At 46.0% G+C, this 25,176-nt stretch overlaps 1 protein-coding gene across 2 annotated transcripts in view; it reads right to left on the bottom strand.

Annotated features, from left to right (window-relative positions):
• PTCH1 (patched 1) overlaps positions 1 to 22,064 on the bottom strand; it is a 69,120-nt gene extending 47,056 nt beyond the window's left edge. The window contains exons 1-2 of one of the 2 annotated variants that reach the window (XM_065655827.1): positions 21,189 to 22,064; positions 19,420 to 19,612 (exon numbers count right to left, since the gene is read on the bottom strand). In XM_065655827.1, the coding sequence (XP_065511899.1) occupies positions 19,420 to 19,612; positions 21,189 to 21,389 (394 nt within the window). In that variant the 5' untranslated portion in view covers positions 21,390 to 22,064. Of the gene's footprint in view, positions 1 to 18,865; positions 18,931 to 19,419; positions 19,613 to 21,188 lie in introns of those variants that run through there. The other variant, XM_065655828.1, reaches the window with a different exon arrangement.
• Between the last annotated feature and the right edge of the window lie 3,112 nt (positions 22,065 to 25,176).

Below are 25,176 nucleotides of genomic sequence, written 5' to 3'. Positions count from 1 at the left end.
AATAAAGCCCCAATTTTATGAGGACTGTGGAGTCTACCATAAACTTCTGCTCCTGGTACTATATTCTCTCCCACCCCACCCACACTTTCCTTTTGAATTTAACCAGGACTTGAACCAACAAACCATACTTCATGCAAGACAAAGGGCAGCATTCCTATCTCTGCTGAAAGTGACCAACTGTTTACTATCAACAGAAATGATTGCTTCCTAATCAAGGTCCTGTCAAACCACATTAACTTCACTGAACAAGGCAGATTTAGCTAATCAAAATCGCATCACACAAGTCAGTCATCAGAACAGAAGCTATTTTCTTCCCCTTTTAACATTCAAAACAGGAATAGCAAAACCACCCAAGAAGGCGGGTGCACGTTCCAGAACTCAGCAGCAGGTCTGCTCCACATTCTTCTTAAGGCATTACACCATTTAATTATTTATTTGATGGGCCTATTATGTACATTCCTTCAGTCAAATAGCATAAAGATCACTCCACAGGCAAAAGTGGATACTTTATACAATGTAACAGTCAGGTACAAGGAACTGATACAACGTAGATTGCAGAGGAAAACTCTGCCAAAGACACATGATGTCAAAAACATAGACCAGCAGCAAGTAGATACATCCGTGGCATACCACCACACCACAAGTAATAAAGAGAAAAAGTGAAGGCAAAAAAAAGTGCTTCTACCAGTTATGTTTCCATTTAAGTTTGCAAAGATCACTGAAGGCTGTGATACCCAGAGATCTTAAGCCTCCACAACCAGCACTATCAGCTGAATATGCACTTTTTTCAGATCAAGCACTCCTGCTGCCTTTTTTTCCATCCCTCACCGCCGCCTCCCCTCTACCCCCTGACTATCCACAGCTGGTGCAAAAACCTAGGAGAGAGACCACTAAACATGTCACTGAAATGTACATGAAGCCTCTGGCCTCACTGTGCTGAAGATATGCAATACTATGCTCAACACTTGCACACTCTGCAGAAAGCGACTCCTTCCACTTGTAAGAAAAAAAAGTACATGCATTATAGTCATCATAGGATTTCCATGCTATAGGACAAATGATGCAATGGAAAATACGATCAATTAACAAAATATTGGTGCTTTGTGGTCTTCCTTTATGGACTCTGCTTCGCTATCTTTGGTGACAACATTTTACACTCAAAATGCTACTGACTTAAATTGTATACAGCATACAGTACCAATACTTCCCATTTTATTCCATATCGAAGACAGACTATTTCACTTTAATATCTTGGTGACAAAATCCACACATCGCCCTCCTTTTCTGGTACATCAAAAGCCAACTGACAGCATCTGAGTCCTTTATTACATGATTCCTTATGATTTAGTGCCTAAGTGGCTGAGTTGGTGGCACGAATTCCCATAAGCCAAAACGCTGATTTAAAGAACAGATCGGTACAGTCTCATGGCTGGTGGTAACAAATGCAGCAGTTTGAATACCATCCTTACAGCAGCGTCATTAGGTTCTGGGTGTCTGCCTACTAGGAATGAGATACTATGCCATCTCTGCATTTTAGCTAACAAATTTTTAAAAAAGAAAAGAAAAAACACAAGAAAGTAATAACACCAGCATTCTGGCACCATCTCTTACTTAATATGTCAGTTTCTAATTCTTAAGAATGTGTTTGAGGACCAGCGTTCAAAATGAGACAGTTTTACTGACAGCATCTTTGTTGCTGAGTTATTAATTCTTGTTAAAAACTTGTGCTTTCCAGGCAAGAGGAAAGTGTCTTCCCCTTCCCCCCTCTCCGCAATACCCACAGGCTTCCCTCTTAGCCAGAACACATCAGATCTGCCTTGCGCAAATCAGCATCTTGTTCCATGAAAACACACTGGCGCTTCTCCTGAACTTTCCCACCAACCTGAACAGAAGCTGGTCAAGGTATTAAATTCTGTGCCCTTCTGAACAGCCCAAAGAGAGCAGTAATTGTCAGTATGGACACTGGGTTGCTAAGAACTATGTATGGACCACCATGTCTCCCTCCCCCAAGAGCAATGAACAGCTGTCAGGTGGTAACAAGTTTTAGTCATCCTTAACTTGAGGCAGACCTGAACCCGTGACCTATAGGTGAAAGGCTCTAGATCCCATTACCAGGCACTGGGGTCACAGTCCCAGTGTTTCAGTCATCACACATTAAAATGCTTCAGTGCATCTTAAGAGAAGCACCCAGAAAAACAAAACTACTTGCCTCTAGTGTACCTTTGCAAAACAGTGACCATAGAATCAGAGAATCATAGAATACCCTGAGTTAGAAGGGACCCACAAGGATCATCTCTCTAACAATATTAGAGTGAAAACATACTTGTTTTCAGTGACGCAATTTCTTACAGATTTCCTTCCACCAACTTACTACCAATTCTGAATTTACTGCATCACTCACCTCGTGCTCATTTCCACTGCAAATGTCACTGTTTTACCTACACTCTTCTCACAATTCACATTCAAAATTTACATGGCATTACATTAACATGCTTATAAAGAACTCTGGAATTTACCACCAGGAACTGCAATCCCTTCCACACTGAGTAGTCTCAGGAGCAAGTTTGATCTCTGATACACTAAGAGATTGATCCTAAATCAAGCCATGAATGATACCCAAAAATCACTGCCTGTTAATTTATTGTCCGGTTGCTCAAAAGGCATGAAATATTTATTTTTCAGAGTATCTTAAAATGTTTCATTTCAGGTTACTGGAATTGCATCATATAGCCTGAGGCTTTGTTATTTTTTTTCAGACATGAACACTACCTCTATTAACCATTCAATAGCTACCTTGTGCACAACTGTGCAACAAGTAGCTTAGCAGAGAGCAAGCTCTCTCTGAAAGAGAACATTCCCCAGAGTCCAATACTTCAGATAAAAACGTTTGCCTAACAATGTGGAGGACAGACTTTTGAGAAACCAAAGCTAAGATTTCCAGAAATACCTACTGGTTTTGGAGCCTAAGTTCTTCTGTGACAAGGTTGAGGTGTGTGAATGGAGCAAATTTTTCTGGAGAATCTCCCTTCTGAAGACTATGGGCCTTATGGGAGACAGGTGAGCACACACACTTCTGCTGTGTTTGAGCAACATTATCTTTTACATTTTTCCAGGACTGTAACTGTAGCATTAGGGCAATCTAGCCCAACCTTTTGACAATGACAACTCGAATCAATACAATTGTACTTCTAATAGCCACGGACACCTCACACAAACCATGTTTTAATTTCATCCCTCCAAAAGATGCGAACCCTTTTTGATAAATCAGACGTGTCAATCAGTACCCCTTACAATGCTTACATTACAGCTTGAGCAATAGCAAAAGCAGGCAACCTCTGCAATTTGCAATACCTGTTACCACCACAACAGGAACAAAAGAGAAACAGAAAATAAAAACCGTTAATGACTCAGTAACCATATAAAAATGAAGAATGAGAACAATATCCCAATGTGTCCACCTGAGACTCAACCTTTAGGACTCGACCCAAAAAGCAGCAGCATGCAGAGAAAGACAAGAACAGCCCAGACTTGCCTATGTGATGCGCTCCATCCTGGGTGAGTGCCAGGGAAAGCTGCAGACACCCTGTCTTCCCTCCCTTCAGCATCCTCTCCCTGCCGGGATGAGAACCAGGATGGGTCTTTGTCTTCATACGTCTCTACCATGCATCCTACATAGCCTATCTCCCTCAGCTTTGACTGCTGTTAAGGGCTTTCTTCCACTCCACGCCCCCACATAGTCTCTCCTTGGGCTGTTCTCACATGCATCAACATTACATGCAGATACAGGCATTACTTAAAAACTACAAAATGAAACTAATTTCAGTCCACTTCATTGGTACACAGATAAGCCAGCCAGTCACAGCTTTGCCTCCCTGTCGGTATGGCATTCTGGTATTAGAAGTCTTCACACCTGCTGCATATCAGAAGGTAGTACCTAATGACACCAATGACAATTCCCATTTTTATTAATAAAGGAGCACACACCTCATGACAGCAAACGCAGCAGTCAAGTACTACTCATACAGGATCAAAACCTCCTATAAAGAAATTGAGATGAAGAGTTGAAGCTCTCTGGCAAGTATGAAGATTACCCTGACTCTTACTGGGCACGGAAAAATAATGGCCTTTTGATTTAAAGCTTCCTGTTGCTCTCTAGGGAGTTCTCTTGGATGTTTGAGCTTGTCTGTGCTGCTCTTCGTCAGCAACAGAATAATAGTTTTTCTGCACACAGACAGTATTAGTTAGCATCCTGACAGAAGAGCAGGGAAGATGGCACCTTCCTCAGAATTATCACTCTTTAGGCCTGACTGGCAGAGGACGGGTAAAACTGTTCGCTGGGAAGAAGTGCAAAACACTTCCCTTGAAATCTAACTTTAGTCAGTACAAGAGATTGGTCTGGTTGGCATGTCTGCTTCTTTAAACTTTTGAAATGCTGTCTACTTGTAGAGCCAGAACTGCTATTGGCTCACATGGTTGATCTCTGAATTTATTAACTAGCGACTGTAAGACATTACCATGTATTTAACATATCTGATATTCTAACAATGCTCTGGATGGCTCTCACGAACCCATCAGGATTACATTACAAAAAAGTTTTGGCTACCTGCAATTATTTTTTTCTGCTCATTTATTTAACTATGCAAAATACAGACTTCACAGGGAGTGACTGAAGCTGAGCTACCAAAAAAAACCACTGAGAAATTATGAGCTTACAAGAACTAGAACACAGTGGTAAGCAGTGTCTTAAAGAGATTACATGGTCGTTCGATAGGCTGTGCAACAGCTCAATGAAAAATTATCACCTTTATCATGTCATTAGACATGATCTATGCTAACACTTGACTGCAGGCAGTCAGAAATTCCACGCTGTGTCTAGGTTTTCTAGCACGGCATTTACTCTGCTGAATATACATATCTGCGCTTGTATAGCTGACATGGAACAGCGAGGGTTGTGCATGCCCAGGTTAAGACAGACCGCACCCCACCACCTCCCTTCCCCCAAGGCCCAGTGGATGCTCTACCCTTCTTCATCTTCTCCCCATTATAATGTCCAACAAAAGGACACTGTCTGTCCAGAATATCACCACATCCCAATGTGAAGAATCAACTGACTTCAGTCTCTCTTTAACACCACTGACTTCCAGGGAAATCTAGAAGCGACATGACCATCTCAACCAGTCACACTGGGAATTAGATAACACCAAGTTCTTTGGGTTTGCTTAAAAAAAGAAATAAAAAGCAAGTATAAAAGACTGTAGCCTACACATGCGAAAAAAACCCCAAACCAAACCAAAACAAAAAACCAACCAAAAGCCACACTTCAAAAGGCTGCTTTTATCTCCCAAGCGATCGTATGAGTCAAGTTACTCCTCACTCATGCTGGGGATGACTCCAGTGTTCCTGTTACACATTTCAATAATGCTGACATGATTATGAATAGCAAAAATAAAAACACACATCAAAGATGCCTTTTCATTCTATCACAGTTTGACAAAGTTTAGAGCTGTGACAAGGACACAAAGCTGCCTGCATACTCAGGAAGACAGCCCAACAACAGCTGCCTCTGCTTGTAGAAGGAAACCTTCTGTGCAATTTTAGGAGCTGAAACCTCTTGTTTCTAAAAATCAAATAAAAGCTGATTTTACACATATGCATCTGTATTGCCCACAAGCAGAAAAATATTATTTCTGATTGGGTAAAACAAACAGATTGCTAAAAAAAAATTAAACATTTTTTGATGTGTTTCTTCCTTGGTGCCCCTCTGGTTTGAGAAACTGGAAATCTGCAGTTAAAAAAAAAGTTTTAAAAGCACTGAACACTACAAACAGAAAAAAAAAAAGCCCACACAAGCAGCTTTGAAATGTACAGTAATACACAGAACTGCTACCTGCATTTCAAAGTTTCCAATTAAACACAAAACGCAGTAGCTGCTTACCGAGCTGCGACACATGTCCTTGGTAACAGGATATGAGCTGTTCACCTCTGGGTCACTGGATCTAATCCAGCCAGGAATAATAGTGACCACAAGTTGTTTACCATCTGACAGCTGTTTGCTAGCTTATGTGAAATGAGTTTGTGATCTCAGTTCATTTCCTAGTGGGTAGGTGTCCACATTACAGAAAACCACCATCACAACTGGCATTCTTGTTGACCATCCCAACAAAGAGGCTGAGGAATGAATGGGCATGGAGAGCAAACTATCCTTTCTTCCGAAGATGTGGTCCCTTCAGGACAGACCTAAGCCACAGCTTCTGGTGGAGAAGCCCAACTATTGAGTTTTCTGGCCAAAGCAGCAAAGGAATAGAGCACTCTAGACTGCTTTTTCCTAGAAATCAGGGAGAAGGCCTACACTGAGGATAGGCAGCTAATACAGACTGTTGCTACTCTCCAACTTTTATGGTTATGTAACAGTTTACACCCGCTGAGAGGCAAAGCTGAATAATTTTTTTATAATTTAAGAGAACATTGGAGCACACTTCGTAACAGGCCAAAATCCTCAATTGTCCATGCAAGTGTCTAAGTTTCCAGTTCTGCTGCGAAGGGCATGTAAGGAGCTTCAAGGTCTAAAGCTAAGGATTTCTAAACAGCTGAATGTAATTGTTTTAAGTTACTTTAACTTGAATAAGAGCTTCTGCTGGGTAATATGTTAAAAACAATTTGCTGTGTTGTTCCACAGCAGTCAGCTTTCCTCTAGGCCCAACTTTTCATTTAACCTCTCAGTGCCCTTTCCTCAAATATGTAATTGTTTTCCTGTGTGGTTAAAAGCAGCATTTTAAAGTCTTTTCATCTTTACTCCTGGGATAGCACAAATTTCAGCTGTACATGGAGAATCACAAAATTTGAATGCAATTTTTTTCAAAGGAGCAGCAAATAGTAATGAAAAAACTCTTAATGCAGAACCTTTTAGGGGATACCGCTTCCTAAATATTGCTTTTAGGAGATGGCAATGCTAACATATAGAAAAATGAAAGGAATGAACATGTTATGAAACAGGGTACAGTTTCTTTCAAGTATTCCCTACCAGCTGCTTGCTGTACCATCTGTTGTTGCCTAAGCAGCTTCCTTCTGAATGGCTTTGCAGTGAAGCAGAACTGCTCTCTCTGTCAGACACAATCAGGTCAGGTCAGCACTCCCCCCAGCACTGAACCTGCTGCCTGTCACAGCTCCCCCCACCTCGATATTTCTTACTGGCCACCAGCTCCCAAGACAGTGTTGCATCTGTCAGGAGGCCCATTTTTCATAGTTTGCTTGCTATTCACACTGAGCAGTAAAGAGCACATTTCATTTTGTGCAGGATGCAATCAGAGATTCCCGTCAGATACTCTGAGAGCGTGACCATATGGTCAAGTTTATTCTGAAGCAGAAAGGGCTGGGAAAGAAAGTTAAACAAATGACCAAACACACCCCACAACACAACCTTTATTTTCTACTTTTAGCTAGTCTGATCATGCAGGTAATTTCACTTCACCACCAAGCCCACCAGGCTACAACAACGGTCCGTTCTCCCTTTGAACGGGCAATTACCAGCAGCTCCAGCACCGGCGGAGACACGCCCCTGCCGCAGCGGACACGGCGGCACACGGGCGGCTTTCCCGGGCCCTGTCGCCAACCGGGGCCGCCCCACGCTCCCACCGGCAGCCCCCGGCGCACCGGGAACCCCCTCCCAGCCCCTTCCCCGCTGCTCCCCCCGGGGCCGCGCACAATGGCGGCCCCGGGCCGGCGGAGCGGAACGGAACGGCACGGAACGCCGCCGCGCTTTCCTTCCCAACGCCGCGCCTTCCCGCCGCATCTGTGCAGGGAAACACACATCGCTGGGAGCCACTTTCATGATTTTGTTGCGAGCGGGATTAGCTGGATTAGGGGCCGATTCATAAGGACCCCCTGCGGCTGTGAGGAAGTTTCATCGCAAGGTCAGTGTGGTGTGAACTATACTCTGTCAACACCACCACTCCTTATAGCCGAGTACAAAAAATACAAAAGGGGCGAAAAAAATTGCAAGTGAAATATGTGAATGAACAGTTTACGGCAACAAAGAGATTTACAGATTTCCCCATCAGCTGTTTAAGAAGATGTGTACCCTTCAACGCTGTGCTCCTTTAAAACAAGAAACCTGTATTAGTCATTTTTAATTTATAAAGAATTTAGTGGTTTAGGAGGTGGGAGGAACCTGGGGAATAAGCGCAGCAACCCACACACAAAACCACAGAGGAACTTTTGGCACTTAGTCTAAAACCAGTCATGCAGCTCGAAGATTGTTGCACTGTTGAGATTTTATTACATATAATGCTGTCACCTTCAAGACTATTTAATTCCTAGCCCCCTAAGTGCAGTAACAGAAACATTAAAAAAACAGAGGTGGGTTGGAATGCAGAAAGGAGAAGGTGAATTTAAGTTTTTTTTTTTTTTCTCCTTAAAGCGTAATTACCAACTTCATACTCCACCCACCCCCCCACCAAGATTCTCCTCATCCCATAGTAATGACATCACTCAAAGGCAGCAACACTTTTGTAGATGGCATGATGCAAAATAAAATCTATAGTGAAAGAGGGAGACTTTTGTTTTGCAAGTGTGCGTGTAGTTTTTTGTTTTTCGGTGTGTGGGTTTTTTTTGTTTTGTGTGGTTTGTTTTTTTTTTTCCTAAAGCAGTCCCTCTTGCACAGAACCAGGCTGTTCAATCAAAGCCTTATCTGTTATATTTCTGTCCGTCTTTCTCTTCTGTTTAGCGCATTCACCAACAAGAGAAAAGGGGGTAAAGCAATGGAGGCTTTGACCTGCAGCTGTAACACAATACTTTCGCACAGCCCTGTCGACCCCTGACATAAATTTTACACCGCAGCTGGCATTTACACACTTAACATTACCATATGTATAGCCTACTCTGTGCTAATTATGCTAATCACCTGTCTAACTCTCTGCTGCGAAAAATGGTTGTATTTAGCAGTCCACTGCCTACCAATACAGCTTACTGTGTGGCTGAAATGTACATTCAGACGGCTCTGAATGGCAAGATTTTTCCACGTTGCTGGCTTCATTCAGACCACAGAAAAATTTATTCAAGTCAACTGGTTTCGGTCTGCAACAAAAAAGTTACGAGAAAAAAGTGAGTGTGTTCCTGCCCTAACATTCTAAGTCTGCTTGCAAGCAAAATGATAAATCAATTGGTGTGGGAAACAAAAAGGGAGAAAGATTTCTTTTGCAAGCCATGTGAAACTGTAGCCTATTTAAAAAAAAAAAAGGGGGGGGGGGGGGGGGGAGAGGGGAAAAAAAAAAAGATTAAAAAAAGGAATAAAAAAAGGTCATCCTATTTCCCCAAATCTCTAGAAAGAGCAGTTAATAGATGTTTATGCCTGATCACAATTCTCTCAAGGTGCTAGCTTTTATCTACAGTTGGAAGTCATACTAAACATGTTTTAGTTTTGTTTCTTGATCTTAATAATTTGCACTAGAATATCATATTTTCTATTACCTACCACTTAGTGTCAGCATCTTAACAGCACAGGCTTTTTTTCTGAGTATGGCAAACCCCTCGTGAAGTCAGTGGAGTAAGACTGGTGTAAACGACATCAGAATCAGGCCCATGTCGAGACGCAAATAAGACAAATTCACAGGAAATACCAGCAAAATGGGTGCAAGATACTATATTCTTTCAATATCTAATGCATTTTTTACCACTACAGAAAAGGTAATTTAGGAAGAAAAACTTAACAGTTGTAAGGGATTGGACTGTTGTTGGGTTGTTTGTTGGTTTTTTGTTGGGTTTTTTTTTAATGTTATAATAGGGTCAGTGGGAAGGGAGAGGTTTAAATGAGTTCCTAAATCTTATTTTTCTTCTGAGTATCTCACTCAGGAGATTACACCAAGATCTGCATTGGGATTACATTCCTGTAGCTATTTAAATACAGTTTATCACATACAAATAAGTTCCTATAACCCCTTTCCCCTCTGCACACACCCAAGGAAGCTATGGCAATTCACAGATTTGTCAGATAACCCAAACGTAAATCTGATTACTGCATCACCCTTGGCGATTTCCTTTCAGGTCAGATTTGTGGAATCTCATTTCAACTAGTTTTAAATGTTATGAAATGACATGTTCATATACAAAATGGAAAAATGTGCAAATAAACCTCCTATATCCACTACTGCATCTGAAGAAGATAAGCACACTGGAAGGTAAGTCATTGTTAATATAGAGCAATTAAAAACAAGAACAGCTCAGCAATGTTTCTACTCAGAAGGTGCAGTAACACACCCAGTCTTTTCATTACACAGCACGAGGTCGAGAAAAACGCAATGCCTCTGCCTTCCCTACTTCCCACCCTTTGTCCACTCTGCTTCCATGTGCATGAGACTGCTGTTCACAGTAAGGTAAAGTAATAGGTTCTGCCTGTCGGCAATGGCCTTTAATATTTTACTTCTTACACGCCTGTTTGACTAAATTAAGCAGCCTCAGCCAAGACACATCTTGCTTTCTAGCATCTCAGTTTCAGTTATTATTATCTGCCAGTCCAAAGCACTGTGTTTTTTCAGCTCCAAAATACTGGTTGTGCAGCCAAAAACACAAATAACACTACAACTACTGTGCTTTTTTCAGACTGTGTGGATTTTTCCCTTTTCTTCTATTTTTTTTTTTTTAACTGGGAGATGGACCACCCTGCTCTCATGGCATAGAACACTATTTACATTGCAATACTTGACTGTAATACATCTGGCATTTTTGGGCAGGATTCCTGAGCTAGGGGCCAGAAGCCCTTAAGCAATGATTTAAAGGGGGGGGGTGGGAAATCACACAACTTGACTGAACAGTGCTCATTTCTAGCTTGCTGCATTTAGCTTTTGGTTACTGACTGAAAAGCAGAAATGCATCAGACTGGTAAACAACAGAAGGCTGTTTCTTTTAATTTATCTCAGTGTTAGTAAATGAAGACTGTATTACAGTTTAAGGGTTCAGTTCCAGCTCTGGATATGCGGGTGTACAACACCGCCCATGTGCCTTAAAAATATCAGCTTTTTCTTTTTTTCTTGCACATGAGCCAAATACAGATGTTTCAAATACACAATGATTACTTGTATATTTAAAGCTGGAATTAAGTTCAGTACAATTCTCTGAAGGAGCAGCACCTTTGCAGAAGAGTCAGGTTATGGTTCTGCTCATTCCCTTACCTCTTATATATTTTGCTCAAGCACTGAAATAACTTAAGTTTTCCAAAACCAAGCAGAAGTCAAAGCCAAGACATTCATTCTAAAAACCAAAATTAAAATTCTCCATACATCAAAACATCTATATGGTCAGCAGTTTCCATACAGGGCTTTTTACCTCATGAAACTACTACTTCTGCCAAATTCAGGATGTTGATAGCGACTGAGGTGATACAGAATGAAAATAACAGAGAAAAAAAAACCAGTAACGAGTAAATTGTACTTACAGACATTAAACTAATTTTATACAGAAAAAAAGAAGAAAAATAAATTTTATTTTTAAATTCTGAATTCAAAGTATTTCTAGTGCAAAGTATAATGAAATATTATTCCCAAAGTCACTCAGCTAACAGCAAGAATGAGCATAGCTTATTGTATCCTGTATTCGTTGGTCATATTTAGGACACTGTAAATAGATAATAAAATAGCACAGATCATGCAAAACAGGAGCAAAACACTTTCCTGTTTTCCTTGATTTATGAGCACAAAAATAAAGTGGCCATTATAAGATAGCATGTATTTTCAGTGCACAAATTATACTTCAAAGCAATGAATTTTGTGTTATGAGGTACCACCTTGGGAATCTGTTGCCCCAGTGAAGCATCAATAGTAAAAAAAGCATACAGTTTCTGTAAGTAATAATGAAAGTTGTGTATCTTTATCTTTCTGAACTCTGACAGGGGACTACTCATCTTATTCTAGAACTGTCAGCCCTTAAGGAGTTTTACTGGTATCTTCAGGTTTCCCCAGGTAATAAACACAAATGGCAAAAGACCTCCTCCGTAATAAAAGGCAGGAGAGATTAGAGAAATGAAAATAACCAAAGTCATACTGAAGATAAATAAGAATTATTAACATGTAACCTTACAGTAGACACAATGAAGAACGAACTTCTTGGTAAAATTCTGCACTCCAGCTCTTGCTGAACTCCAAAAAAGAGCAGCTAGAACCATGTATATACCCACGCCATCATCTCCAGAGAGAAAAACCACCGTGCAAAGGCTGGAAGACTTAACTTTATTCTACATACGGGAGAAAATGCCTGACAAGGAACAGCCCCACAAGGTCTATAACCAAAATGCTGTTTAAACTAATCAGAATATTCTTTAAAAGCTAGCTGTGGGGCAGAAAGCTTTACAAGCACAGTTTTATCTGAGTGCTCATAGGCTGAAGTGTGTGATTCAATGTTAAAAGGATTGTGCATAAAAGTCCATGAGCATCAAAATGAGAATATGTTCCATTAGACACCAAAAGGAAAGCAGTTGCAGACACATTAAAACCAGCATCCTAGTGGACACAGTTCCAACAGGTCATAGGGAGGTCAGCTTTAAAGGAAAAATCCAAATGAAATATAAACATGGTATTGTGGAAACCAGACAAATCTCCCATAGCTTTGTCCAGCCAGCACTAATCTAGGCATCGGCTGTGGTGCATAATCTAAACGAAGGGATCAGTCGGTTCATACATCTGGAAGCTGTCATATTTTGGAGCCTCCTAACAGTTATGTGTAACTGAAACATGCACTTGCATGTAGCAGCCTTTAAATTTGTTGAGTGGTCAAGAACTACATGTATACACTACGTAGTATTACTACTCTCTGGGGAACCACCACAAATACTAACAGGGCTAGGTCCATCTCTTCCCATGGAAAAAATAAATCATGAAAACGGATGGAGTCAGGGTGAGGAGCTAGAGTTTTCCTTAATGCATTCTCTGTTGGAAGCGAGTTTGAGTACCCATGGCTTTTAGAGTTCATTCTTGTCTGAACCCAGCGTCTGCTGAGGAATAATGAGAAATGAAGGCCTATTCTCTTAACAAAAAAAAAAAAAAAAAAAGTCCACTTAGCAGGTAACAGGAGCTGGTAGTAGACCTCAAAACCACTCACCACCACCTCCACATAGCACCGCAACTCCAGCAGCAGCCAGCCCTAGAGCTGAGCTAGCTCTTCTGCTTACCTACATTCCCTTGTTCCTCCTCAGCAGCAACGGCATGGGGAACACCAATAAAGCAATGCTGCTTTCAACTGTTCTATTTCACTCCAGGATTTCTGTACTGAAATCTCCAGGCTCTCCGGAACTACAGAAATGCCTTCACACCCTCTTCACAAACAGCAAAATCCCCAGAGTGCAAGATGACACTCAAAGTTCAGAAGAGGGGAATGGTGCAGCCAAGGCACTACCCTGTTTAAATACATATTTCAGCAGAGAAGGAAACAGACCCTTCCAAACAAGGATCTGTAAGGGCACATTCTGGCATGGACACTGGTGACGGTGTGCTAAGTTTGGAAATACTAATGAAGATTAATTTTCTGCAGCCTTGAATACATTAAATGCCTCTAAAGTCTGAAAGGCAGAAGGAACTGTGCAACCATGCAATTACAGCTTAGGGGGGTGCCAGTTCTACAGGAGGACATCATCCTCCTGCCCTTCCCAGAAGAGGTAGAGCAGAGGCATGCTGTTAGTCTGCTGTGGCTTTATATGGGGGTAAAAGCATGGCTGCAATAAAGCCATTCCAGATTCTTCCACTACATTCGGCAAGTTCAGGATTTCACCCTTTACCTTCTCAATGACCAAAGAATGGTCACATGCAATAATACCTTCATTAAAACGCTTACAGATGAAAGAGGAGTTTAACACTGAAGCTGTTTGTTATTCTTTTTTATGTAAGAATTTTTCAGCAAGGAACACCAACTCTGAGCTGCTGATATGGACCCCTGTCAAGATGGCGCTTAACAGAGAGCTCCAGCGACTTTGAATGTAACAGCAGGCACTTGAAAGGTAACCATTGAGCATCCATATAACTAAAACCTTTAGACACCTTTTCTTAACAACTTTCAATATATGGAAAGAGAGGGAGTTCAACTTCACAGGAATGCAACACCCACTATGCTTATGTTTTTATCCACAAAACATCATGTAAAGCTTAAATATTAGAATTTCATGTTATTTTTCAAAACAGAAGCAAGTACAGAATACTCTTCCATTTTGACCAGTAAACACGAAAAAGAACATGTTGTCCAGGCGATCATCCTTCAGCCACCATGTGGAAACACCGCTGCTACTTTCCCATTTGAGAAACCACATAATAAATAATCATACTTAATTCAAACAAACAGTGGACTTGGAAATTTTCCAGATAAACACCTTTCCATGAACTTTTAATACACACTGAGGGACACAATACAGCGCAAGACAATATTCAGAGATATGTAAACTCTTATGTCACCCAATCCATATGAAACTAACGGATTTGGTGACAAGATCAGAGATAAGGTCCCAGAGTGTCATGCAGCCAACAAACACACCAGCTCAGATTCACCAGGAGAGTAACTTCTGCTCTTCTGCCATCTACTCTGTGTTGATGTGGTGATGCAGGTACAAGGACATCCAAACCAATTCTACTCCACTGCTGTACACAAATGTGCTTGTTTGTGGGAGAACTGAATTATACCCAACTGGGTCAATTCCTGCTAACTATATTCAAACCGAATATGTTACTCCAAGCCCCTCATATAAATTTGTCGCCAATTCCCAAAGATCTGTTCCTTTACTGTTCTGTTTCTCCAAAGAATACTACTGCAAAGTTAACAGATGCCTTAGGCAGAATATAAGAATAACTTTCCTCTCCACCTGCATTTGATCTTGCTGGGTTAAGCAAACCGAGTATCTATGGAATCACTGACTCCTGCATCACTTAGACACTTTCCTCATTTTCAACTCATCCTTATGTTGCATGGGTAGGCTGACATTTTAAGATGGGTCAGCCATAAATACCAACAGTAACTTGATTTTTGCCCCTTTAGAATGAAAGGACACAATACTACACATAGGTCAAATCTTTAAAACTTTAAAACTGTTTATACCATATGAACTCAGTCCTAATTCACTTACAATTAGAACACACTCACCTTGTTCCAAGTACCAAAGCTGAACTATGTGGCCACTGAGGCATTTTTGTTTACCCTACAGGATGTCGTATCCCTACCTGTAACACCTACCCTGTTCCTTCAAACTAGCTTAAAGAAGGAACTCCACATGTTAGAACTTGGCTAGCTTTGTGAAAAGAGCTAACCAAGGCCATGGGGGAGGCTTCAATTGATCTACAGCTAGTTCAAAAACTGCAGAAAGCAAGAAAGGAAGGAAAGAACACCATTATCTTCAATCTCTTAAAGAAGAAAAAGTAATGAAGAAAGTGAGGGGAAAAAAAATCCAAAGACAATAGTAACATTAAAAGAATTATCAAGGAGTAAGACTAGACCATATTGCCCCATATAAACTGCTCCAACTAATGCCATTCAAGGCATTGCAGTAGCCAAATTTCAAGCTCTGCTTAACAGAACCTTCTCTGGAGCCAAAAACTACCTTCTTTCAGAAGCAGAGGCTGTGAATTTACATGTATGACTGCTGTTCACATACAGGGTCTTAGACTGCCTATTAGAGTGGTAGCAAAAAACATAAGCAGTTATAGGCATGATTTCTTTTCCATCCAGAGTACTTTCTAGTTATGAATGGATGTTTCTAAAAGCACATCTGTGTCCAACAAAATTCAGTCACAGAGGAAATCAATGCAAAGCCCTTTTTGTTCTCTCACGGGCTTACGATGTATAAAGATGCTAAACAGTCTCCACAACTCCAGTATGCATGGACACCCACATACAGCCATTCAACTAAAGCTGAATCGGCATGGACAACAGAACAGCCACTAAAATGCCAGTCCAGAATTTGTTTGCCCAAAAAACTAACACAAGCATCCTCCAATAGCAAGGTATGCACACAGGGATGACAGACCTGCTGACGGGCTCAGGGGAAACAGGTATCTGACCCAAACAACAACGCCAGAAAGCATACCACGGGGAGGGGACACTGAAATGCTCTGATGAGCAGCCAGAGGAGGACTGTGGGTTAAAAAAAAAAAAAAAAAAAAAAGCTACTCTACTCTACAACACTTAGTGCCAAGAAACAAGCTGAGAGGAAAGCCACTTTGGTATCAGGAGGCTTAGAGAACGCCAAGAGTGCTGGCACAAATTCTGAAGGAGGACGACTACTACAGGAAAACTGAAAGAATGATGTTTCGGAGATCTGTTTTTCTTTTTCTCTCTTTGAAAGTTTGCCTACGAGGTGGGTTTCTAAACTTCTTATGTAAATATTTCAGCCATAATAGCTTCAGACCCAGACTACTAATCATTTATCTTGGAATGTACATGGTCTTAAAACTCATTCAAACTTCACTTTGCTATTTTTAATTAATTGTGTCACGGTTTTAAAGCAACCGCTTACTTCCAGCAAACTTTAGTGCTGTATTATGTTCCATGCTCCACGGTATTCAGAAATGCACTATACAAAATCAGTCTCTTTATATAAACACTGCCAATTTATTCAGTAGTAATAACTGTAAAAAGCTTCAACAGCAAATCAAAACTGTTACTTGTAATATATTTCAAGTAATTTACCATCTTTGGCCAACATTGCTCAGTTCATTCAAACTCTTAGTAGACAAAAGGTAAAGGCAAAAATAAGACAGCTATTTTAATAAACAGGGCAATTCAGTCACTGCTTCTTCTAAAAGAAACCTTGTTCTAAAGGGTCAGCTAGTACAATAACCTCCATAGAGTGTACTTTAAAGTTGTTAGGACCAGGGCCATACAAGTGCAGAGAAATGAGTTTGGTCACTGCTTTCCATTTCTGCATAGGAAGAACCCCATTTTCCACACTATCTCTTTCTACATCTGTTCCATCTCAAGTTCCCACTCTGCACTTCCCTCTGTAGTTTTGCAACAGAAATATGGGATTGCTATTTGTTAGGTGTATAACACCCTGGTTAATGACTGGAATATTTATAGAGTCTCTACCAAGAAAGCACATTATAGCAAGGCCTTTTGTGTAGACCGTCACGTAGCACTAGAACAGGAAGACTGGAAGTTAATTTAAATTAAATCCAGAATATTTTATTTCATCTTAATCAGCAAGCCTTTTTTTGCAATCTGCAAACACAAGGGTTTCTAAATGCAGAGTTTTAATACATTATTTTACACTAATTCTGACCTGAAAACAAAACTCAACAGATGTGAAATTACATAGGTTAACTCTGTACAATCAACTGTATTATGAATTCATCTTGGCCATAAAAACCTCACAGATCAATTTCAACTAGATTTTCTACCAGGGACTTTTCCCCCTCCCTCCTCCAAGAAGCAATAATGACACGAGGTCACTGCAGCAACTGAACTAAGCAGCTATTTTGCAAATCGTATTTTTTCCTTGAGAACTGCATTTTTACTGCAAGGCCAGTCATACAGGCATTGTCAGCAAGTACCTTCTTGGTATTACACAGTTACAAACACAGGTGGCATTTATGGGATGGGATCACCCTATCAAGTAAGTGAAACCCAGTAATATTAGAATAATAAGCCTCAGGGAATGGTGTTGGATGGAACTGCATTCACATACTATTTACCAAACACTGACAGAAAAGCAAAGACAAAACACTTGTGCAAAAATTGACAAACTTCACCACAACACACTCACAAGGACTTAAAAAACTCCCCAGTATGTTCATAATACTTTGCATTAGTATTTAAGGTGCACAGCACCTAGTGATCAACACAGACTCTGAATGCCCGTCTCTTCTTACAGATGGGATCCTGCCTGCTCTGTTTCTAAGTGCTACTGGCAGCAAATCTCATCATATTTTGGGCTCCTGGGCTACATGGACCAAAACAAGTTCAGCTGGTAATACTTTATTTTCCAAAACAGAAAAATCAATACTCACTAAATGACCCAGGAACCCCATCCTGACCCCAATATGGCTGTCATCTGCTAGGATGGAATCTGGTCCTATATGCTCCAATTCATCCAAGGGGCAAGACAGACCACCTTCATAACAGCCGCTAGCTTTGTTTGCACTCAGCACTGGCTTTTCCACAGGCTCACATACAGAGAGCTATTTAGGAATGATTATTTACGCAGCTCTCCATATTAACTTTTATAAGCCAAATCTGCTGCAAGCGACCTCAACATAAAACCTGAGTAACTACTGCAGTCAAGGAACTCTGTTTTCACGTCAACCCAGCTAGCAACGGAATGTGACGCTAAGTAAATAATATTTTCCCCCAGAAGAAAAATCCAAAGCCCCACAGCAAAACCAAAAACTCACACAAAAAGGAAACAAAAGAAAAAAAGAAAAAAGAAAAAACCCACACATACAAAAAGAACAAAATACAAAAGAAAAAAACCAACCAACCAAAACCCCAAACACAAAAAGCACCACAAACGCGGCAGCCGTGCCTCTCAGGGCAGGGTGACTCGCCCGGGCTGGCTGCTCCACTCCCTGAGGGACGCGCGGGGCCTGCGAAGGGGGCGCTGCTGACACGGCCCTGCCCACCCCACAGCCCCGGGTGTTTGTGTCCGGGGTGCAGGGTGTCTGTTTCGAAAGGCAGCCCGCGAAGCCCCGGTGCCGCTCCTCTCCTTTCCCGAGCCTGCCTTGCGACGCCCGCGCCGCCGTGCTGGGCCGGGAGGACGGCGCCCCCCGCCCCGGGCACTGCCCGCGGCCACCCTGCTCCCGGCGGCCTGACAAGCCCCGCCTCGCCTCGGCAGCCGGCTTTTTTGTCCTCTCCCTCCTTCTTTCTTTTTTTTTTTTCCTTTTTTTTTTCTTTTTTTTTTTTTTTTTACCTTGAGACAAACGCTCCCCCCCACAGTTGAAAGCTGTCCAAAAAACAGGACCACACACAGGCACCCGCCCCGCGGCGCCGCGCTCCTCGCCTCCCGCCCCCTCCCCCCGCCGCGGGCGCACGCACTCCCAAAATGGCGGAGGGGCGCCTCCCGGCAGCGAGACCGCCTCCCGCCGCCGACGGGGACGCAGGGACCCGTCGCCCACCGCCATCCCGCACGGGGAAACGGGCCGGAGGCGGGAGCGCGGGGTGGAACGGGGGCGGCCTGGCCCGGCGCCCCCCGCTGAGGGCACGGCCTGCTACCGCGGCCCCCCGCAGGCAGAGAAGTGGTACGCGCCGGCCCAACGCCCGCCTCGACAACCGCCCGCCCAACCGCCCAGCGCTGCGCCGGCTTCCCCGCCGGCAGCAGGCCCTCCTCGGCATGCGGAGCGGCCCTGTGCACAATCGTACACACGCAGGCACTCCAGCCTCCGCCGCTCGAGCTAACTTTTCCCGGCCGGCCTGGCGTGGGGGGACGGGGAAGGGAAACAGCAGAGGACGGGGCCCCGGACTTACCTTCCACCCACAGCTCCTCCACGTTGGTTTCGAGATTAGCTGCCCTTAATCCTACAGCGAAAGCCCCAAATATCAGGAGGCCGACAACCAAGAACTTCCCGCAGTTTTTCTGAATGTAACAGCCCAGTTTAAATAGCAGTCTCTGAAACTTTGCTCGCAGCCAGAGCGGCGCTTTCCGTCCCGTGGCCTTCCCCTGCAAGGCAAGAAGATGTCAGTAGTAGAGGGGCTGTGACAGGCCCCTGGACACGCTTCCTCACCCAGGGACGCGTGGGGGGAGCCCCCCACGGGCCAAACAGCCCGTGCTCCTCGGGGCGCATTTCCCACGCAGCATCCCTGGGAGTAAGGACAGCCCCGTGAGCAGCTCAAGCAGGCATTCTTCCAGCAGGGCCACCCTTGGGCACACACACAGGCCAAGGTGTACCTGCTGGTAGCCATCCTCGCCCCAGGCCAACGCACGGGTTTGGAGCAACGCCACTGCCCAAGACCCCTGCGCCCTCGCTTATGCTGCCCACCGCACTCCCCTCATGCCCAAGGCACCGCCAGCAGCTCAGGCTGCAAAGCACTCTTGCTGCCAAGACCTACGGCTCCAGGGCAGAAGTAACCACTGCCAATGAACCTTAACAGCCACAAGAAAGAAACGTTTAAGTCCCTTTTCCTGTTCTCCTTAGACCTCTGAAGGGCGGCGGGGGGAATGGAGGGGGAGTCACTGGCGATGGGAAGCTAGTGGGTAGCAAACTAGCTGCCGTTTCCCCCATCCCCAGCTCCTAGCAGGGGTTTGGTGCTGGAGGCAGGACCCACGTGGTGAGCAGCGCTGTAAGATCAGAAGTAATTCATTTCCATAGAGTTTGGAGACGCTGTGTGATCTGAATTAGGAAGTAGAACAGCCATCTGTAAGTTACGACAATATTTGTGAACGGAAGAGGGCAGCCACATGGATTTTTTTTTTCCCTCCTCCTTTCCTCCTTCTTACAAAGCCTAGAAATCTGCTCCCTGAAGTGAAACCATCCCTGCAGCAAGGCAGCGTCTTGAGGTTGTTTACTTTGAACATTTTTTGGCCGGCGGAGATTGGCGGCCAGGGACGTCCCTCCGCCCCGCCCGGGCCGGGCTTGCGGGGCGCTCCGGCACCTTCAGCCCTTCGCCGCCAACAATACCGCCACCGCACCGCGGGGACCGGCGCGACCTGCGCGGCAGAATTAAGGTGGCAAGTTGTTTACGGCCCTCGCTTCCCCTCCGACCGCCGAGGGAAGAAAACCGCCGCAAGCTTTCTCTTCTGGGGAACCCCCTCTCCGAGGGCAGTCGGCGCTCGGCGGAGAACTTCACAAAAGCACAACTTCTGCCAAGAAAGCGGCTGCCCGCTTTCTACCCCGTCCCAGCCGGGAGCAAGTGTTGCCGAGGTCGCAGGGCGCTACGAGGGGATGGAGAAGCAGAAAGGAAGCTGAGGGAGAGCGGGCCAGGGGCTAGCCGGGCGGGGGGGGCGGGGGGGGAAGGCGGGGAGCGAGCTGAGGCTGTCTCGGGAAATTTAACCAGAAGAGTGCTCCGCAGTGCAAGCACGCACCAGGGCAGGCACAGGCGAGCAGGGAAGGAGGGCACTCTCTTCCCGCACTGAAGAGTCACAGACGTCCCTCTCTTTTTCCCAGCATTTTATTGGTGGCTGTTTGATTTCCATCTCCTCCTTCCACCCCCGCGAGAAAACACACCACCCCCCTCCTCCCCCGCCGAAAAACAGCACTAGCACTACCGTGTATCTCTGGAAAAAAGAGTGAATGCACCTTTGCGATCTGCTCCAAGGCGAAAGCCGCATCGCAGTAGCTTGGCCGCTGCAGATACTCCCGGTCGGGCGCCGCGGCACGCCGATTCCCTCCGGTTCTTCGCCGCCTCCCGCCGCCGCTCCTCGCCGCCCGGCCAGGGTGGCCGCTGCCGCCCGCACTGCTGCTGGTCTCTGGCTCCGACGCGTTACCGGCCGAGGCCATGTTGCCGCCGCCGGCGGGACGGGGGAGCTGGCGCTGCCGCCGCTGCGGCGGAGCTCGGGGGCCCGGGGGCGCGGCGGGGCCGCGGGGGGCTGGCGGCGCTGCGGGCCGCGGGCTGCTGCTGCTGCGGGGGCTGCTGCGGCGCGGCCGCCTCACGCGGGGCGCGGGGCGGCGGCTGCCGCCGCGGCCGCTCCGGCCGAGTCGCTCCCCGCGCCTCCCATTGCCACATCGCGCGCGGACCCCGAGCTGCAGGCGGCCGCTCCCCGCGCCCGGCGAGGGCGGGCGGACGGGCGCGACCCCCGGGCCTCCCCGGCTGCCGCCGCCGCGCCTCCCTCCGCTCCCGTTGAAATCGCCTCCTCCGGCCGCCGCTGCCTCCGGGAAGCTGCCGTCCGCGGCGGCGCTCAGCGACGGCGGCGGGAAGGCGGCGCGGCGGGCCGCGGTGGCTGCTGCTGCTGCTGGGCTGCTTCGCCGCGCTGCACCATCCTGCTTCAGCGCCGGGGTGCTTCCCGCGGGCCGCGGGGCCGGCGGGGCTCCGCGGTCGGCCCCGCCGCGGAGGCGGGCAGCCGGCTGCCTGGCGCTCTCCCCCGGCGTGTGCGCGGCAGCACGGAGCTGCAGCCCCTCGGCTCAAGAGATGAGATGAATAAGAAAAAAACTACTCTCTCCATTTGGATAAAGAGGAGGAGGGGTGGGAGGGGGGGGGGGAGTATGAGAGGAGAGAGAGGCAGCGAGGGAGGGAGGAAAAAAAAAAAAAAAAAAAAAAAAAGCTGAAAGCCCGCCCCCAGGGCTGTCAGATGGCTTGGGTTTCTGCGAGGCGATTGGCTCGGGGAGGGCAGAAATTACTCAGCAAACATGACTATTATTAGCTGCTTAGCAACAGCTCACCAAAGTAGAGAGACCACCCAGGCAGGCAACCCTTGTGTGTGCATCTCCAGCTTCAGGGGGAGCCTTAAAGAGATCCAGCCTTCTTTGCATGCAATACTTCCATTAAGGAATGCCTCCCCCCCCTTGCCCCCCCCTTCTTTTTCATTTTCTTTTCAAGAAAGTTTTCTTTTTTTTTTTTTCCCGACCGGGATGCTTGCAGACAAATACACGCGCAGAACTTTCTCGCGATCGACACACAAATATATTTTTCCCTTGTAAAAAAGAGAGCGAAACGGGGGGAAAGCAGCGTTAAACGATTTCTAAAGCCCTTAAAAAGAAAATCCTTTTAGAGGCACCTTGGCCTCAAGCTGCAACAAATACTGGGAGGTCTGAGCTGAATTCCCAGGCTTGCAGAAATAATGACAGAGTGGTGGATACCGCGGTAGAAAGTGCCAGATTTTTCTCCCTCTCTCTTTCTTTTTTAACTAAAGAGGAGTCTTAGTTCCTTGCAAGAAAACCACTCCGTCCAGTTAGAAAAACACAATGAAAACTTAACACTTGAGGGATTTAAAGCCACGCGGTAGCTAGCCTGTTTCAACTTAGGGCTCATTCTTTAACTGAAACCTGAGGAAAACCAATTTTAATATGTTTTTAGTGTAAAAGTCCATGAAACGCAGCCTGCCCGGCCGCGCTAAAAACTTCTTCAACTATTCGCGATTGTTTACTTTTTTGGCACCGCTTCTCCCCGTCTCTGTTCATTGAGAATCAGCCATTAATTGCTGCCGTTACGGCTGCGCGCACTCCCCCCAGCTCCGGGGCTGTGCGCACCGGCCCCCAGCGCGGCTCCGCGGCCCGGCGGACCTCCCGGCGAACTGGCGCGGAGGGCAGCGCGAAGCGCGCCCCGCCGCTCCGCGCCGCGCCCGGGGAGGCGTTTGGGGGGGGGGGGGGGACGGACTGCCCCCCAGCAGGGAGTCCGCTGCGCGCCCGCGGTGGAGCGCGGCTGTGGGCGTCCCGGCTGTACGTTCGTTGCGGGAAAATACTGAGAAAAAGTGTGGGGACCCGAGGTGCCAGGGGGAGACCGGGCAGCTCCCTGCCCGCCGGGCTGCCAGGCACACAGCCCCGGCGCCAGCAGTGGGGGCGGGCAGCGCTCGGGAGGCCGAGGCCGCCGGCGGGAGGGGGCTGCGGGACGCGTGCATTCTCCGTGCGGAGCCTCTCCGTGAAACTGCCCGGGGCACCCACGGCCAGCAGCTTCCTCGAGTCGCAGCTGCCGGTGTCCCTTTTCCTTTCGTCTCCGTACCACCTCCGTTTGTCTCACACTGGGAAACCTGCCACGGTGAAAGCCCGTCCCCGTGCTCCGCACAGGACCGTCTCCAGGAAGGTGGCTGGGAACAGCAAGCTGTCATGCACAGGTAGCTGAATACATATGGGAGAAGGAAACCTAAAGGGCTTGGAGCTGGAAGCTGAAACCGCACCTGAGATGCGGTCGGCCACCTCTAATACGCGTTTCCGCTTGGGAAAATGACCATCCATCTCGCTAGGAACCGATGTGCCCTTGCTTAACCTCACCCAGTCTGATGGGGTGGTAGGACTGAGAGATGAAGAAGGAAGGGATGGGTGGAAAGGCTTTTTGGTTCAGTCTCCCAGCAGGCTTCAAAACCAGGGAAGAGTGTCCCTTCAAGCACATCCAGCCTCAGAGTTGCCCTGTGTGGCTCCTGTCTGGCTCCTGCCTGCTCTGCTTCACACAATAGCCCAGTGCCCGTCAGTGCTCCTTTCTGGTTCCAAAAACTCAGTCTGAAGACTCGAATTTAACAAGCGCTATCTTAATCTCCCCTCTCTCCCTGTGGTCTGGAGGGATTTTTTTTTTTTTTTTTTAAAGCATACACAAGAGATGAATTACTGCAGGGATCTAATTGGCCTTGTTTCTGTTTTTTTTTTTTTTCCCTTAAGGAAGAAGTGTCAGTGTAAAAGTCTCCACTTGGGTGGTCAAAGCAGTGGCTGCCCCTAGTTTGCCTCATAGCTGATGCCTGTGTGCTACATTCCCGAAGATAATGTTGTTCCTAATCAATCTGCCCTTATTTACATTTGTAAGCACTACTGGCTGTGATATGCATGCCCTGTGTGTGCAACTGCTCCTCCACACCAAGGGCTTTTTCCATATTCAGCATCTTGCAGGGATCCCACAGACTCCTTATCTCAGACTTGCTCCCTGGCGAAGGCCTAGGAACGTGTCTCCTTGGGTAGGGTGCCTGCAGCCTGCAACCTTTTACACCCAGTCCTCCTGATTCCTGGACAGCCAGGGCTGGCGTACAAGAACCTCAGAGCTTGGGTCATAGTGGCTTCGTTTTGTAATGCTCTGCCTCTTGCTTATGTCATAACCTCAAATACTGCAGAGCTTCATACTTTCTCCCTCCAGATGAGGGATCAAATCCAATAGAGGTTAGCAATGGGGAACAGGTATTTACACTGATTTTACTTTAACACATTTTTCCAGATGGCTCAACACCTGTGGATACAGTACCAAGGGCATTGCAGCGCTGGAGCATCTGATTACCTTAATAAAGAAATGATGTAGAAATGAAGCATGGGCACTTTGTCTTCCTTTTGTAGGGGCTGCAAGAAAGCTGACCATAGCAGAAGAAGGACTTGAGAGAAAATAACCTGATTTTGCCTGTTCCCTCAGATTTTTTTCTGTCACACACATCTTCATTGTGCAAGAGCACACGTCTGCCTCCTGCCTGAACCCCACAGGCATGCCTGGCTCTGGCTTTGACATCAGATAGGGCCACAGGGCAGCACCTTCACTGGGTTTTGCACAGCAGCCGAAGTCTCTCTGTTTCCACTCATAATGCCCCACTTGCCACCAGGCAAGTGGGGGTTGCAGTTTCGGGGTGGTGGCGCACAGCAGGGACCCACTACACAGGGCAGCACC

Source organism: Caloenas nicobarica, chromosome Z (assembly GCF_036013445.1).
Source record: "Caloenas nicobarica isolate bCalNic1 chromosome Z, bCalNic1.hap1, whole genome shotgun sequence".
Lineage (NCBI taxonomy): Eukaryota > Metazoa > Chordata > Aves > Columbiformes > Columbidae > Caloenas > Caloenas nicobarica.
The sequence above is the reverse complement of the archived record's forward strand: the minus strand, read 5'-3'. Positions and strand labels throughout refer to the sequence as shown.